A 16,642-nucleotide genomic window follows, 5' to 3' on the forward strand; every position below is an offset into this window, starting at 1 on the left:
GAGGGAAAGGCCAGAATGGAGTTAGAAGAGCAAATAGCTAAGCATGTAGAAACAAACAGCAAGAGATTCTTAAATGTACCAGAAGCAAGAAGACTGCAAGATTTGGTGGGTCACTGGATCACCAGAGGGTAAAGGGAATAATTAATGAAGATAAAGACATTACTGAGAAGCTACATTATTTCTTTGCGTCAGTCTTCACCATCAAGAATGTTGGGGAGATTCCTGCCCTAGACATGCTCTTTCTTGGTAACAAAGATTCTCTTTCAGTATCTCATACTCTCAGAGATTGAGGTGACAGAAGAAGAGGTGCTGAAGCAGATTGACAATTTAAAATACAGTAAGTCACCAGACCAAGGTGGCACATACTGAAGGCACTTAAGTATGAAGTGGCTAAGCTGCTAGCAAAAACATGCATCTCTCATTAAAAACAGCTTCTGTCGCAGATGATTGGAGGGTAGCAAATGTATCTGTATTTCAAAAGAAATGTAGGGATGATCTGGGGAGTGATAAACCAGTATGTTTATATACCTGGCAAATTGGTTGAAATGATAGTTAAAAACAATTACAAAACACCCGGAAGATCATGATATGATAGGGACTAACCAGCATGGTTTGTGCAAAAGAAAATTGTGTTTTACTAGTCTTGTAGACATCTTTGAAGATGTCAATAATGCAGTGGATAAAGGAGAACTGGTAGACATTTATATAGACTTGCAAAAGGCCTGTAACAAGGTCCCGCTCTAGAGCAGTGGTTCCCAAATTTTAAGAACCTGTGAACTTCTTTCAATAAACTGACAAGTCTTGCGAACCCCCTCCTAAAAATGAATATTTCCAGGGATTTTCTCCTTTACCTGAGTATAAATTATAAAAGCAGTGATCTTGGAAATATAAAATTTGTTTTTATGGCATGCTTATTATGCACTATTTATTATTAAGTAATATTTACCATTACAGTATTTTTATTACATTATGAAAATGGCAACACTCTTCCAAGATCTCACTTCTGTAGCTTGTATCACTTTGAATAAGCCTGTTATAAGACAAGGCTCCTATGTTTCATCAAGGAGTATCAGATGTGAAACAGCATGAAGATATTTAAGAAGTCAACTCAAAGAGTTCCTACTACACAAGCATTCAGGTCTTGAACAGTCTAGGCAAACAACGCACGTTACAACAAAGCTTAAACTTGTTCTTCATAATTTTAAAAACTATACTAGCTGTCAATTTAATTTTCAAAACAGCAAAAACTATCCCCCTCCCTTTCCATTTCTTATAAGGAGTCTTGATGTTTAAATTTCCTCAGTAGGATAGATATGCTTGCTTGGTCTGCTTAGTTCTTGGAAGTCCAGGGGCTCCAGGCTGCTGGCCCCGTGCTGCCCGGGGTCCCTAGGGACAGCTCTGTCTGCCATTAGGGAATTTTTTCCCGAGAACCCCCTGTAACATTTCGCGAATCCCAGTTTGGGAACCACTGCTCTACAGGCTACTAAAAAAGGTAAGTAGTCATGGGGTTAGAAGCAAATTATTCTCATGGATCAAAAATTGGCTAGGATGCAGAAAACAAAGAGTAAGAGTAAATGGTTAATTTTCATAAAGGCAAAGAGTTAACAATGGGATAGCCCAGGGTTCTGTACTAGGTCCTGTGTTGTTTCATATTTTTATTAATTATCTGGAAAGGAGGGTGAGCAGTGAGGTAGCAAAATTTGCAGATGACACAAAGTTATTTATGTTAGGACCAGAGAAAATTGTGAGGAACTACAGAGAGACCTAAACAAGCTAGATGACGGGCAACACAATGGCAAAGGAAAGCCATGTCAATAAATGCAAAGTAATACACGTTGGAGGGGAAAATTTAAACTACCATACACACCTTACAAGGTTCTAAATTAGCTGTTTCAATTCAAGAAATGGACCTGGGTTATACTGTAGACAACTCAGTGAAGACCTCTGCTCATATGCAGCTGTGATCTAAATAGCAAACAAGATGTTAGGATATATAAGCAATGGGATGGAGAATATGGAAAATATTATGGTGCCTCTATATCAATCAGTGGTGCAGCCGCATCTCGAATACTGTGTACAGTACTGTTTGCCATGACTTATAAAGGCTATTATGAAACTAGAGCAGGTTCAGAGAAGAGCAATGTAAATAACCAGAGACCTGGAAAAACTCTCATATAAAGAGATATTGAAAAGATTGGAATTGTTTATCTTAGAAATGAGATGAATAGAGTGGATATGATAGCCTTTATAAAATGAGTGGTCTGTATGAGGGAAATCAGTCTGAATGGTGCAGGGATGGGAGATTGTTTACCTTAGAAGGAGATAAGTAGGAGGGGACATGATTGATATAAAAATAAAGAATGGTTTAGAGGTGTAGAAAAGGAAATTCTGTTCTCTCTGTCTCATAACACAGATATCTCTGGTCTTAGGAGATATTAGCTAAAAGCAAATGTGGATGGTCCATATGCCATTGTAGGCAGTCTTGTCATACCATCCCCTCCATAAACTTACCAAGTTCAGCCTTGAAACAAGTTAAGTTTTTGCTTTCGCTATTCCCCTTGGAAGGCTGTTCTACAACTTTGTTCCTCTGATGGTTAAAAACGTTTGTCTAATTTTCAGTCCTAAATTTGTTGATGACCAGTTTATATCCATTTGTTCTTGTAGCAACCTTGGCCCTTAACTTAAATAATTCCTCTCCCTCCTTGCTGTTTTTATAGAGGGTAATCATATCTCCCCTCAGTCTTAGTTTTGCCAAGCTAAACAAGCCAAGGTCTTTAAGTCTCCTCTCATAAATCAGGTTCTCTATTCTTCCGGTCATCCTCGTACCCTTCTCTGCACCTGTTCCAGTTTGAATTCATCTTTCTTAAATATGGGAGACCAGAACTGCACATGATGAGGTATTCCAGATGAGGTCTCACCAGTGCCTTGTACAGTGGTTATAACACCTGTGTATCTCTGCTGGAAATATCTCCCCTGATGCATCCTAAAATTGCATTAGCCTTTTTCATGGCTGCATCACATTGGTAGCTCACAGTCATCCTGTGATTGACCAGTACACTCAGGTCTTTCTTCTCCTCTGTCATTTTCAACTGGTAAGTCCCCAACTTATAATAAATACTGTTGTTAGTCCTTAAGCTCATGACCTTGTACTTTGCACGATTAAATGTCATCCCATTTGTATTGCTCCAGTTTTCAAGGTCATCCACATGTTCTTGTGTGATAGTCCGGTCCATCGCCATATTGGCAATACCTCCCATCTTTGTGTCATCTGCAGATTTTATTAACGCATTCCCACTTTTTGTCCCAAGGTCATTAATGAAAATGTCAAATAAAATTTGTCCCAAGATCAAGCCTTGAGAAACTCCACTAGTAATGTCCCTCCAGCCTGACAGTTGTCATTTCAGCATGACCCATTGTAATCTCCTCTTTAACCAGTTCCTTACCCACCTTCCGATTTTTGTATTAATTCCCACCTTCTCCAATTTAACTATAATTTCCCATGTGGAACAGTATCAAATGCTTTCCTTACTGCTACAGTAGTTCAGCTGCCGAAAATCTCATTTTGACAACATTATTGCTAAGCACCCACTGTGCTTGGTACTTTGCAAACAAGTATGAAGGAACATTCCCTGTAACAGATCAAATTCAGTCAGTTTTACAATCAGGTCAAATTCAAAGTAGATCGGTCAAAGAAACAGTCTGTGTTGTCGCGGCATGACGTGAAGGTGGTGATTATCTGTGGAAGATGAACAGTTAGAGGAGGTATTGGAAGGAGAAGTAGGAGGTTTTTTGTGCACAGGAAGATTGGGTGGGGAGGCAACAGTTAAAATCTCAGGGCAGCCTGAAAGGAGACAAGAAGATGAGAGTGGGAGACGAGTACAAATGGTGACAAATAAGAGGCAAGGTTTGGCTGAGCAAAGGGAGAGCGTTTCCAGCCTCATACTTAAAGATGATATTGGCAGGCTGGTAACCAAACCATTACTTAGCATATACATTAATCAGAATTTAGCACACAAGCATTTGTATCACAAAGTGATTATAGTTAATGACCAAATTCTGCTTTGACTTATAGCAGTGCTAACTAAGGTGGAATAACGCCATTGCCTTCAATAAGGCCTTCATTGAAGTTCCCCTGTGGAGTTACTCCAGGTTTGTACCAGTGTAAATGAGAGCAGGATTTGGCTTGCATTGTTTAATTTTATTTTTTTTAAACTTCCAGCCATGAAAAGCTTCCCCAAGCTCCTCCCCCATTTGCATTATCTCCTCTCACTTTCAGCCTTCTGTAGCTGTTGATCAGCACATGATGGGAAATATGGAATGTGTCCTCCTTTCATCTGCTTGGAAAGAACTTTACAATTACATTTCTGTCTGAAACTTTTTAAAGTACTATTTGTACCAGTAAAACCTAGGATCACTGTAGCAGATGAGAAAATAAAATCTGTATTTCCCCTTTCCCCAGCTTGTTTAATTTGTACATTTTCACTGTTTCCCCTGTATAGTCAGTCATTTTCCCTTTTTATTTGTATGAGTGCTTCACACAGCAACAGGTTAGAGAAACACACTTGAAATAATGAAAAATGTAAGGGTAAAACCACAAAATTAGGTAGTGCACTAAGGGCACAGGGGCAGATGTAGTACATGAAACTACTTTTAATTCCTTTTTGGAAACTCACTAGATTTCAAGTTGTTCAGTTAAATTTGCCTAAAATATACGTGTCTTGGTTAGAACTATGTGGTAGCAGCAGCTGCCTTGAATAATGCATTTGTCATTTCATGGATTCATTATTATAACTTATTTATTGTTGGTTGCCAGTCTTCTAAAATTCTCTAAACACAGAGACCTTAACTTGTTCAAAGCATAAAGGCACAGGACATGTTTAAGGGAGAGAGAACTGTAAGTTCCAGTTTCTGTAGACTTACTGCATCTTCGTTAAATACTATTTTAAACAAGAAAAATCCTCACATCATCCATTTTGTGTTTGATATAATGGATGGAAGCTCTCCTCTATCTTTTCCTGAAGGTGTAACATATTGCCTTCCTCCTGGGCTATAATGATCTAGTTCCAGTTGATTGATTGTATTGTCTTTTGTCACGGTTGTCGGAGGACATTCTCCCACTTTCTCCCAAACTGTCGCTCATCAATTGAATAACTCATCCTCCTCTATCCACCTTTGTGTTTCTCATAATCCATTTGAAATCTCTGCTAAAACCTCACTTAGTCATCTGTCCCTTTAATATTGTAACAGCTGACATAATCTCCTTTCGCCGCCTCTTGGTGTTCTGGATTATATAAACTCTAGAGGTATTGTAAACACTCTTGTAATCTTTCTCTCACATGCCATTAACAGCAATAAGGGCAAGGTTCAAATAATGTGTAGGGATTCCATTTAAAATAAAGGTTTCAGAGTAACAGCCGTGTTAGTCTGTATTCGCAAAAAGAAAAGGAGTACTTGTGGCACCTTAGAGACTAACCAATTTATTTGAGCATATGCTGTCGGATGCATACTGTGGAAAATACAGAAGATGTTTGTTTTTATACACACAAATCATGAAAAAATGGGTGTTTATCACTACAAAAGGCTTTCTCTCCCCCCACCCCACTCTCCTGCTGGTAATAGCTTATGTAAAGTGATCACTCTCCTTACAATGTGTATGATAATCAAGGTGGGCCATTTCCAGCACAAATCCAGGTTTTTTCCCCCAGCGCCCCCCCCCAAACCCACTCTCCTGTTGGTAATAGCTTATCTAAAGTGATCACCACACACACACACAAACCCACTCTCCTGTGTGATCACTTTAGATAAGCTATTACCAACAGGAGAGTGGGTTTGGGGGGGGGGGCGCGCTGGGGGAGAAAACCTGGATTTGTGCTGGAAATGGCCCACCTTGATTATCATACACATTGTAAGGAGAGTGATCACTTTACATAAGCTATTACCAGCAGGAGAGTGGGGTGGGGGGAGAGAAAGCCTTTTGTAGTGATAAACACCCATTTTTTCATGATTTGTGTGTATAAAAACAAACATCTTCTGTATTTTCCACAGTATGCATCCAATGAAGTGAGCTGTAGCTCACGGAAGCTTATGCTCAGATAAATTGGTTAGTCTCTAAGGTGCCACAAGTACTCCTTTTCTTTTTATTTAAAATAAACAAATTGTTTGTCCTGAGTCCTCACCTGAAAACTTACTCAGGTTTTAGGAACTTAAACTTTAAACCCCGTGGTCATCCTTAAAGGTAATTTAAGTGTCTTCCCTTCTTCCAAGTACACTCAGAGTCTGGGTATGTGAGGAACACAATCAAGTTTATTTAGGGATAAATAGACAATCGAATCAACTATTAAACTAATGAGGCCAGCTGGTTGATTTCCAGTCCCTCTAAAGTTCTGCCTCCCAGCAGAATCCCCTCCTAGGCCTCACCTGAAAATCCAGTCCACCCCACTTCAATCAGGTGGGTAGAAAGTTCTCTCTTCAGTCCCACTCTCATTGAGGTCAACAGGAGCAATATCCTAACGCATAAGCAGAAGGGGGTAAATTAAGGTTGCACAGGCAGCCTTATTTCTTGCATTTCCTAATTTGAGTGCTTGACTTTGCAACCTTAACAACATTCTTTGAACATGTTTTTTTCTGGGTTGTAGTACCAGTTTAGAGACTGACCCGTGGAACATCTCACTACTTTGCTTTGGATTAATTTTCAATGCACCTAGTTAATTGACAAGATGTATTCTAAGAAGTCTTAAATCAGTTACATTTGATGGAACTGTCTCTCTCCTAAGTGTCCCATTCTGTTGTTTTCAGGTACTGTTTGGCACTGCTGATGGTCAAGTTATCGTCATGGACTGCCATGGCCGAATGCTGGCACATGTTCTCCTTCACGAGTCAGATGGCATCCTCAGTATGTCTTGGAACTACCCCAGCTTCCTGGTGGAAGACAGCAGTGAAAGTGACACAGATTCTGATGACTACTCCCCACCGCAAGGTGATGTTGCCTTCAGCTTTTTTTTGTTTAATGTTTGCTAACACTTAACTAACAGCAGTGCCATGGAGCAGTCATGCTTTATAGTAGTATTGGAACATACATCTTCCAAGGTTTCATCCACAAGGGGCAGCGGATAGAACACTGAATAGGGAGTGAAAGACCTGCATTCTATTCCCACCTCTGCCACTGACCCACTGCAAGTCACTCCCCTCTCTGTCCCCATTGGTAAAGTAGGGATAATGATACCTTCATAAAGTGCTTTGAGATCTGTGAGTGAAAAACATGGCGTAAGAGCAAAGTAGTATCGTTACTGAGCATGTCTGACACATTTTAGCAGTATAAGCCAGCTGTCCTAATGCATATTGTCATAGGACAGGTAGTCAGAGAAACTAGTGCATTATAATATAGATCCATATAAAGGGTCACCCATGGCAATAATATTTCCAGTACTGTTAAACATATCTATAAATAGTGTGAGTTTTATTTCCAAGAAATCCTGTTTAACCAGTGATCATGCTTCTCAGTATAAAGTCCCTCCCTGCTAGTACTGAGCTTAGTACTTTTCATAAAAGGATTAGATGTGAAAATAGCCCTGCGGTTACACTAGCTAGGAAAAGGGTGATTAGGCTTATCAGTCCTCATGCTTCCAAGCATACATTAATTACCAGTTGCGGTCAGGATGAAGTCCCTTCCTCCCTACCATGGTATAGTATCGCATGATTAGGTGCACCAATTGGCTTTTAAACCATCATAGAAGTTAGAGATGGCAAAGACCTAATAGATGATTGTGTTCATTCTCCTGCAAGGGCAGGATATAGTCCCCCAGTAAAAGGACAGTTCAGATACTAAACTGATACTCCTCTTGGCTAGTGCTGGGGACAAAATTGTTATTCCAGTATATCAAGTCCAACTAATTTAAAGAATAATATAAATGTTGATGGGACAGTGGAAAATTAAAGTACATATTGACTAAAGATGAGTCTGAACCAGCACCTCAGATCTGATCTGTTGGTTCCAAACATGCCCTGGCAGTTCAGATCTACTTCAGATCCACTCCAAAAGGGGCATGTTTTCTGTAACCAGTTTAGGTGTAACTTAGAGTGGCAGAAATCTTGTGAAATCAGCTAGCGAGAGTTCAGCACCGTTGAACCTGGCTTTCGCTCAGGCTTTCATATGGATATGAATCACCACCTCAGCCCCTCTCCAGTAGTGCTGGAGCCTTGCCTTTGTAAAAGAAGAGGATGAAAAGGATTCCTGTCACTTCAGATTTCCAAGGAAGCTTTAGATGAATGGCAAGGAAAAAGGTAGTTGTATTTTGTTGCCATTTTGCAATACCAAGGGTCCAATTTTGGGGTGGTGGATTTGGATGAAGGATGGGAGAGAACTAGCAACTCAAAATGATCCTTCGTAGAGCAGGAAACATGCTTACTGATGCTGAGTCAATCAGGAGTGGGTGGACTCTCATTACAGGCCTGCTTCTAATGATTATTCTAATATGATGTGTTCTTTTTAAAGCTTTACAGGTGCATCAGAAACTTCTCAAAGGTGACAAGCCTTTGACTCACATAGATGTGTGGGAGGGACTTGACGTGTGATGGATTTTTACTCATCTAAAAAACAATGCCAATTTATGTATTTATTTGGAAATGTACCAACTATAGGACAATTTCTTTCCTCCAGGTACTTTTTTGATCACCCCTCTTGTGAGTTCTGGAAGCACTGCCATTCTTAGCCAACTGTGTCATATTTGATTACTCAAAATGCACTGCGCTTGGGTCCTGATAACTGTCTTATCTAGGGACTGCAATGTCTTCTGTCAGAACCAGTCAAAGAAGAGAATTAAATAATGAATGATACAGATGGTGCTATTGGTCATTAAATATTAAATACAAAGGAAGTTTCACATGAACACTGAAAAATAAGCTTATGGAGGCAAGGACATTCTAAGAAATGGTCACCAAAGCACCGTTTGCTCATATCCCCCTTGCATGTAGGCATCAAGACATATTTGGACTCTGGTCAGAGGATACACTATTTAGCGCTTAACATGTAAAGCACTGAAATCTGTAAGGGGTTAGTTGCTATACTCAGATGCACTTACGATGTTCCTGGTGTCTTCAGCAGAATCCACCAATGTGATAAAATGTAGCAAGCATATAATTGTAAGTATGATTATAATAGTATAATACAGTATTATATGTATAGTGCTTTATAGGTGTGCTGTGGTAAAAATGTCTGGTACCTAGTCTTTGCTACTTCTTGGTGACACTGACTACCCAGTACTTTCAAACGCCAGCTGAAATGAATGACTCCACCCTCCCATCAGTGGCTGTGGAGAGAGAGAGAGAGAGAGGCATAGGTCTAAAATGGAATAACAACAGAGTTTCAGGCAAGGAATACTAGAATACCGTAGAGGAGTGGAAAATTTGCTTTCAGTTTCTTGCGATCACACTCTAGAGGTACTGTTCTTCGGATGGGGAGGGTACAGGTCAGAGGTTGGTTTCATAGTGTCAGAGAGGCAGGCTAACTAGCCAAGTGTATTTTGCCTTTGCTCATGTCCATGGGGAAAAAATAATCAGGCAGAATTCAAGTCTCAGAACTGGTCATTGTGACAGTAGGCTGGACTGAAATGTGCTTTTACCTGGGTTTAATCGCATTTGATAGCTCCTTTTTCGCTTACTCAACAATCTTGTTTTTGCAGATGGTCCAGCTGCATATCCAGTCCCGGTGCAGAACACCAAACCACTACTCACTGTCAGCTTCACGTCAGGAGACATTAGTTTAATGAACAACTATGATGACTTGTCTCCTACTGTCATCCGCTCAGGGTTGAGAGGTACAAAAGAGAGACATCCCTCCCCTCACATACACAGTTTTTCTTCTGATGGTTTCATTTATTTATTGTCTATATGGTTGTGTTTAGTGTCTTGCCTGGTACCTGCTACAGTGATTCTCATTGTCAGCAGTGACACCTATTGATATAATAGCAAAGTACAGCTATTAGACTTCTTGCTTTTGAAATAAGCTGGTAGCTGATTTTATATTTTTAGGAGGCATTTCGGATATTAAAACCTATTTAAACAGTTTGCTTTCCTCCAGGCTAATGCCATAATGGTCCTGCCTATACGTGGTTGTTTATGAATGCCCAGGTAACTTAGTTTTCTTTGTATCCTAAATTCATTATAGGATCAGTCATTCTTGTATCAGCCAAATGTAAGTTATAGCTGGTAGAGTTATTGAGTATTAGGTAGAAATATTAAGATGCAAGTCATTTTGAGAAAACGAAAACTTCAGTGATTAGTTATAATCTGTAGACAGCTAAATATTTACTAAGTCTGTCTGTCTGTCTATGTGCGCATGCACACCTTCTTGCAGAGTAAGACACTGTCATCAGGCTGCCGTCCCAACTGGGAGTGGTGTCTTGCTGTGTTTTGGTAGGCATGTGCCTGCTACAGATTCCCCTTTCAAACTTCCCGGAAATTGTCCACGGAGTCTTTCTGCAGATAAATAGGCCTTGTGGGGTCAATTTGATTACAAATATCCCATGCATATTAATCATAACAAAAGTCCTATTACTATAGTCTGGATTTCCCCAGCATAGTCTGAACAGTGTAACATACAGCCCTAGTGTCCCTCACTGTGTTCCACTTCTCCGGTACAGCCCTCTCCAGTCCTTATGCTAGGACAGCTGGGAATCATTAGGAAAGGGACAGATAATAGTAAGAAAATATCAGATTGCCTCTATATAAATCCATGGTACACCCACACCATGAATACTGTGTGCAGATCTGGTTGCCCCATCTCAAAAAGGACATATTGGAATTGGAAAAGGTTCAAAAAAGGGCAACAAATGATTTGGGGCATGGAACAGTTTCCATAAGAGGGGAGATTAATAAGACTGGGTCTTTCAGCTTGGAAAAGAGACAGCTAAGGGGGATATGATAGAGTCTATAAAGTCATGACTAGTGTGGAGGAAGTAAATAAGGAAGTGTTGTTTACTCCTTCTCATAACACAAGAACTAGGGGTCACCAAATGACATTAATAGGCAGCAGGTTTAAAACAAAAGGAAGTACTTCACTCAATGCACAGTCAGCCTGTGGAACTCTTTGCCAGAGGATGTTGTGAAGACCAAGACTATAACAGGGTTCAAAAAAGAACTGCCTAAGTTCATGGGGGATAGGTCCATGAATGGTTATTAGCCAGGATGAGCAGGGATGCAAAACCATGATCTAAAGTATCCCTAGCCCCTGTTTGCCAGAAGCTGGGAATGGGCAACAGGGGATGGATCACTTGATGATTACCTGTTCTGTTCATTCCCTCTGAAGCATCTGGCATTGGCCACTGTCTGAAGACAGGGCTAGATGGACCATTGGTCTGACCCAGTATGGCCGTTTTTAAGTTCTTATCCCTTCCAGCTGGAGTGCCACCCTGCTCTTCCCAACAGAAACCCTCACAGCCTCTCTGCTGGGAGCATCCTTGCCAGGGGAGCATCCCTCACTCCCCTAGCCCTCTCAGTTCCTCTCGGTCCAGCTCTGGAGATGTCAGCCGGTAAGCATCTCTTTTGCTGCCCAGCCTTCAGCCATCTCCGGCCCTTGTCTTCAGCCCTCTGGCTTAGAGCCAGCAGGCAACTCTCTTCCCTGCTTCCCCTGCCTTCAGCCCTCCGGCTCTAGCACTCTGGCTTGGGGACACCATCCAGCAAACGCATCTTAATGCTCTCCTGCCTTCAGCCTCCCCCCCAGGTCCCAAACATATGGTCTCCTAGCCAATTTCTCCCTCTTCAGCTTTCCCCAGAGACATCTTCCAATCTCCCACCTCTCCTGACTGACTCTCACAAGGACTCTCTCCCTCATTAAGTCTCCTCTGACTGAACCTGGCAACCCTTACCTGCCCTTCTTGACTGAACCAGTCTGCTCTGGCACCGGGGAGCTGGAACCACTTCATTTACTGGGGCCAGCTTCCCAGGCCCCAATTCAACCAAGTACTTAAGCACATCCTTAATTTTAAGTGTGTGACTAAGTCCCATTGATTTCAGTGGGACTTAAACAAATGCAAAACTGCTTTGCTGAACTGGGTCCTAAGATACTTCTCAGGATGGGTAAGAGAGGCAGAATCTGGCCTCGAAGATAGTGCATTGCAGTAGGAGTCTGGAGATCTGAGTTCCTGGCTCTGCTGCTGGGTGACCTTGGACAAGCCACTTCAGCTCTCTGTGCCTCAGTTTCCCCATCTGTAAAATGGGGGTAATGATACTGATCTTCTTTTGTAAAGCACTTAGAGCTGTATAGATGAGAAGCAATATATAAGAGCTGCATGTTGTTATAATCATAGATGGGCAAAAGTGCATTTTCAGTCAGAACTAAAAAGAATTGAAGAAATGAGTTTATTGATCTCCTGATATTTACAGTATCCACACAAACAAAAACTACAACTTCATCCTTAACACCTATATTTTAGAAATTTATGTAAAAAAATATTTACACAAAATGCACTATGGTCATTTCACCCTTTACCATTTTCTATGCATATGTGTAACATACACCATGTACAATTATAGTTCTAGTTATACTATATGTACTAGTCAGTGCTTGAGATCAGACCATGGATGAGGGGGTTAGGGACTGAGTTTGCTGGGGGAAAGCAAAGTCACTTGAGCAAATCTGGGGGATTTTTTATTAGGATTTTTTTTTTAATTATGCACTTTCCCAATGTTTCAATCAGACATTTTGCACATGGTTAACTCAAACATTTCTGATTTTCTAGATCTGAAAATAAATTCAAGCCTGAATGCAACATGAAGTGCATTTTCGTAAGGATTTGAAAATTGTTTAACATCATGATATTTTTCCAGTTTCAAATGATTTTCTTTAAACGTGGTTTGATATTTCAAGTCCCACTGAGCCAGGGCTGAGTATTCAAGATTCAGATTACATAAAGAATAGCTAGCTTTAGGTCACCACTATTAACAATGATCTTTTAGGAGTGTGACAGATTCTAGTTACCAATCTGCCTGAAGCATCACGTGATCAGGCTGAGGCTGCAGGATCGTTTGTTTTTTTTTGGGGGGGGGGGGGGGAATGAAGGAGCACACCAAGGGTCTAAGTTTTAAAGCTTTATTAGTAAAATAATAAAGTAGCAGCAGAGAGTGCTGGGGGGGAGGGGTTCCCCATGTCACACAGAGGAAGGAAGAAAGCGTTAGTGCCCCAAGCCCTAACCCACTTTCATACTCACACACGCACTACCCGAGGCTGGCCAGGCCTGGGTGTAACGTAAGAAGAAGAGGGAGAGGGATGGACGGGAGTTCTGTCCTGTGCACACAGATCGTCCAGGGTCCGCTGTTGATCTCCGATTTGCCTCGCCTCTCAGAAGGGTTTTTAAGTCCTGGGTTCTTTTGGGGACATTTCATTCAGCGACCTCTGTTCCCCGTGCTCTTTGTACCAGTCCAAACCGGGTCTCTGTGGCCTCCTCAGCTTTCCCAAAACACATCAGCTCCAGGGATGCAAAACTTTGTTTTCCCCCCTTTCTGCTGGCCTTCGCCATCTCATTCGTTTTTGCAATCTCTGCAGTCCTGCTCAGCTTAGTTCTCCTTTTCTTATGGCTGGCTGGGGTTGGCTAAGATATGAATAGAGCTGCAGACTTCTCGTCGGGCTCCGTGACCTTGGACTGGGGCCAGCGTCTTATCTTCTGACTGAGCTAGCTGAAGTATTGAGTTAACCCATTCTCTACTCTCTTCCTCCCTCCCCCTTTGGCCTCTCACAGCCTGCAAAGGAATCTTCCACTCCACACTCACACCTTTGTCCCTTCCCAAAATGCCTTGCGAAGCTTGCAATAGCATTAGCAATATACAATGCTGATCTGCCTCTCCCAGGGGACCTCCTGAGGGATGGGACCATTGGGGTATGACAGGAGCTCCCCATGTAGGGTGACTTTTATCATAGTAAATCCAGATACAAGGATCCTGGAAGCCCCTCTAGTAAAGCCTGAAAGCTCTTCAGAGAAAACCGCCATAAGTCCAGGAAATCTTTGGAATAGGCTTCTGATCAAGGAAGTTGTTAGCTTTGGTGACATCAACAAGACAGACATCCTCTGGTTTCATTTTTTCTTTTATTTCCACCAATATTATGTCTTTAAAAGTCTGGAAAAATACATATAAAAAAACTAGTGGCATCTCAGCATTAATCTTGAATTATCAAAAACTTCTAAGTCAGGAAGTTGCAGTAGTTGAAATTGGTCCTCCAAGAATTAACTCAGCCACCTTGCATTCTGGTTGTATCTTCTAGCCCGGTTTTCTTTTAAAATATAACCTTTAGTATACTATTGTTGGTTTGTTATTCCTGTGTATAATAAAAAAGAACATGAATTAATGCTGGTGTAGTTAGGGACCCTAAATTTTGGAATTTCCTGTCTTTTGAACATTAGCTATTTCAGCCCTAACATTGCATAGGTTTTTGCGTAGAATTAAACTACTGCTATTGGGGGACAGATCCTTAGCCACACTATGGTAGTTTGGCACAGTTGGTGCAAAGCTGCCCTAAAACCAGCTTGGTTAGCTTTGGGAATATCACCTTGTATAGGGGATCCTTGGGTGACATGGAGGCTCTTCAGTCAGGGAAATGGTGTCATGGTGGGAGGAACCCCTATGACCTGGGAATCCCCAGCTGCCAGAATGGCTCCTTGGTGCCATAGGGAGCTGGGACAGTTTAGAGCTGCTTTCTGGTCTAATGTCCACCGGGGACCGGCCCAGCATTCAGTCAAGGAACAAGAGGCACAAGTCATACCCCATTCCATTTCCAGAGCTGTGCTGAGCATAGTGCTGCCATGACCCAGGATCTGGGCCTATGTCTGTCTGTCTGTCTCTTCTACCCTTTACTAGATGGAATATCAGACCTCCTGAAGTACGTATGATCATGTAACCCCCCCTAATCCCCCTGGGCTAAATGCTAGGGCACAAGCTATAGTATCAACATCTTTAAAGATTGTGAGCCTGACTGTGTGATTGATTTCAGTTGGAATGGAGGATGCTTAGCACCTTGTAGGATCAGACTATTGAGAGGCAATAGGGGAGGCAGAGAGAGAGAGGTTATGTCACCATTTTGTGGCTTGAGCCTACCCATGATCTGCTGTATACCTGTAGGTATTTCAGGGGTTGCTGGTGTAAGTTTATTCGTATTTCCTATGTTTTTTCCTCTTGTCAAAAGAGTGGTCATGCATCTTTGTAACTTTTGGTGGTTATCATCCCATGCTAAGGATGTGGGAGAACTTGAGAACAACTCACGGAGTTTCTCTGTGCTCTCTAGCTACAGAGGGCACTACTAGAAGTGCCTCATATTAACTGGATAGTCTTCAATATTGCATGTGAACTCTCGTCTATGGGTCTGTGTTTGAAATATGCAAATATTGCTCTGTGGACTCTGCAGCAGGCTCCTCTGTCTGTATATACTGCTGAAGGCTACTATATGTATTTTCCAAATAGGCCTCTGTGAGGATATCACACCCAAAGCAACATCAACATCCTTTTGCTGTTATACCAGCTTTGCTTTAGGTGTAAAACATTCTGTCACTTTGCCAGGAACATTCATATTATGTTGCATTCAGAAAAAAGCTTGCTTTCGCTGTTGGAACAAAATTTGCTTTTCCCAAACTCAAATTCCTCTTTCCATCCACCAAAGATGCATGGAAATTCTAACAGACCTGAGGCAAGTTAAATATAGACTCATAGACTTTAAGGCCAGGAGGGATCATCTAGTCTGACCTCTTGCCCATTGCAGGCCGCAGAACCTCACCCACCCACTCTTGTAATAGACCTGTAAATATAGGTCCTGCGTTATTCAACAATCTCCCTTTAATCCTTACACTTTACCTTTTAGTTTATGCCCTAGATGCAAGCTGTGTCTCTGCCTACACTGAACCCAACTCTCTGTTACAGTGAGTTGCTTTTCTTTCAGGGTTCAATTGTCCCTGAGGGCACAGCCCAGAATAAGAGTTTGTGTGGAGTAACGTTGTCCCAGAAGGAATGTGTCCCAGAGCTCCAGGGCATTTAACTCGTATCTGCTACTAAACTCTTCATGGGAGGCAGCTTACTATCCCTCATGTGGTAGGCCAGTTCTGGTGGCATTTATCATCACCAGGAAAGCTGAACTAACAAGACACATGCCCGTCTTTACCAGGATCACTCTGCTTGTGATCCTTCCACTTCTTCCCCCCACACATACATACACCTCCCATCGGTCTCTGTCTGTTTAAACTTTAAGCTCCTTGGGTCAGGGACTGTGTCTTCTGCATTTGAGAAATGCCAGCCCCATTCTGTGTGAGACCACAAACCGAATAATTACAGTTACAGTTTATATCATTATTATTTAAAGGACAGATGTTCTAAACCCAGAAAGCTACATAAGCCACACTAATGTCCTTGTTCTCTTTCTTGAAATGAGGACAAGAGGAGGCCAAAAAGTATTAGAAATGAGATCGCCACCTCTACTTTGGCCTCTTTGCACCAGGTAAAAGAGGTGGAGCAACATAAATGGGTTGTAAAAGCCCCAGTTGCTGCCAGGGAAGATTCTCCTGGTGCAGGACCTGAGGAAGATAGCTGTGAGGCTGTTATTCAAGAACCCCTCAACAAGCCCTGGCATAGGGGCATGTTGTGTGTGTGGTGGGGTGGCTATGGGGAGAAG

At 41.8% G+C, this 16,642-nt stretch overlaps 1 protein-coding gene across 1 annotated transcript in view; it reads left to right on the top strand.

Annotated features, from left to right (window-relative positions):
• Positions 1-16,642, top strand: part of TULP4 (TUB like protein 4) — a 297,688-nt gene that overhangs the window by 228,318 nt on the left and 52,728 nt on the right. The window contains exons 5-6 of the mRNA XM_048844124.2: positions 6,796-6,976; positions 9,678-9,812. Of these exons, the coding sequence (XP_048700081.1) occupies positions 6,796-6,976; positions 9,678-9,812 (316 nt within the window). The remainder of the gene's footprint in view (positions 1-6,795; positions 6,977-9,677; positions 9,813-16,642) is intronic.

Source organism: Caretta caretta, chromosome 3 (genome assembly GCF_965140235.1).
Source record: "Caretta caretta isolate rCarCar2 chromosome 3, rCarCar1.hap1, whole genome shotgun sequence".
Taxonomy (NCBI): Eukaryota; Metazoa; Chordata; order Testudines; family Cheloniidae; genus Caretta; species Caretta caretta.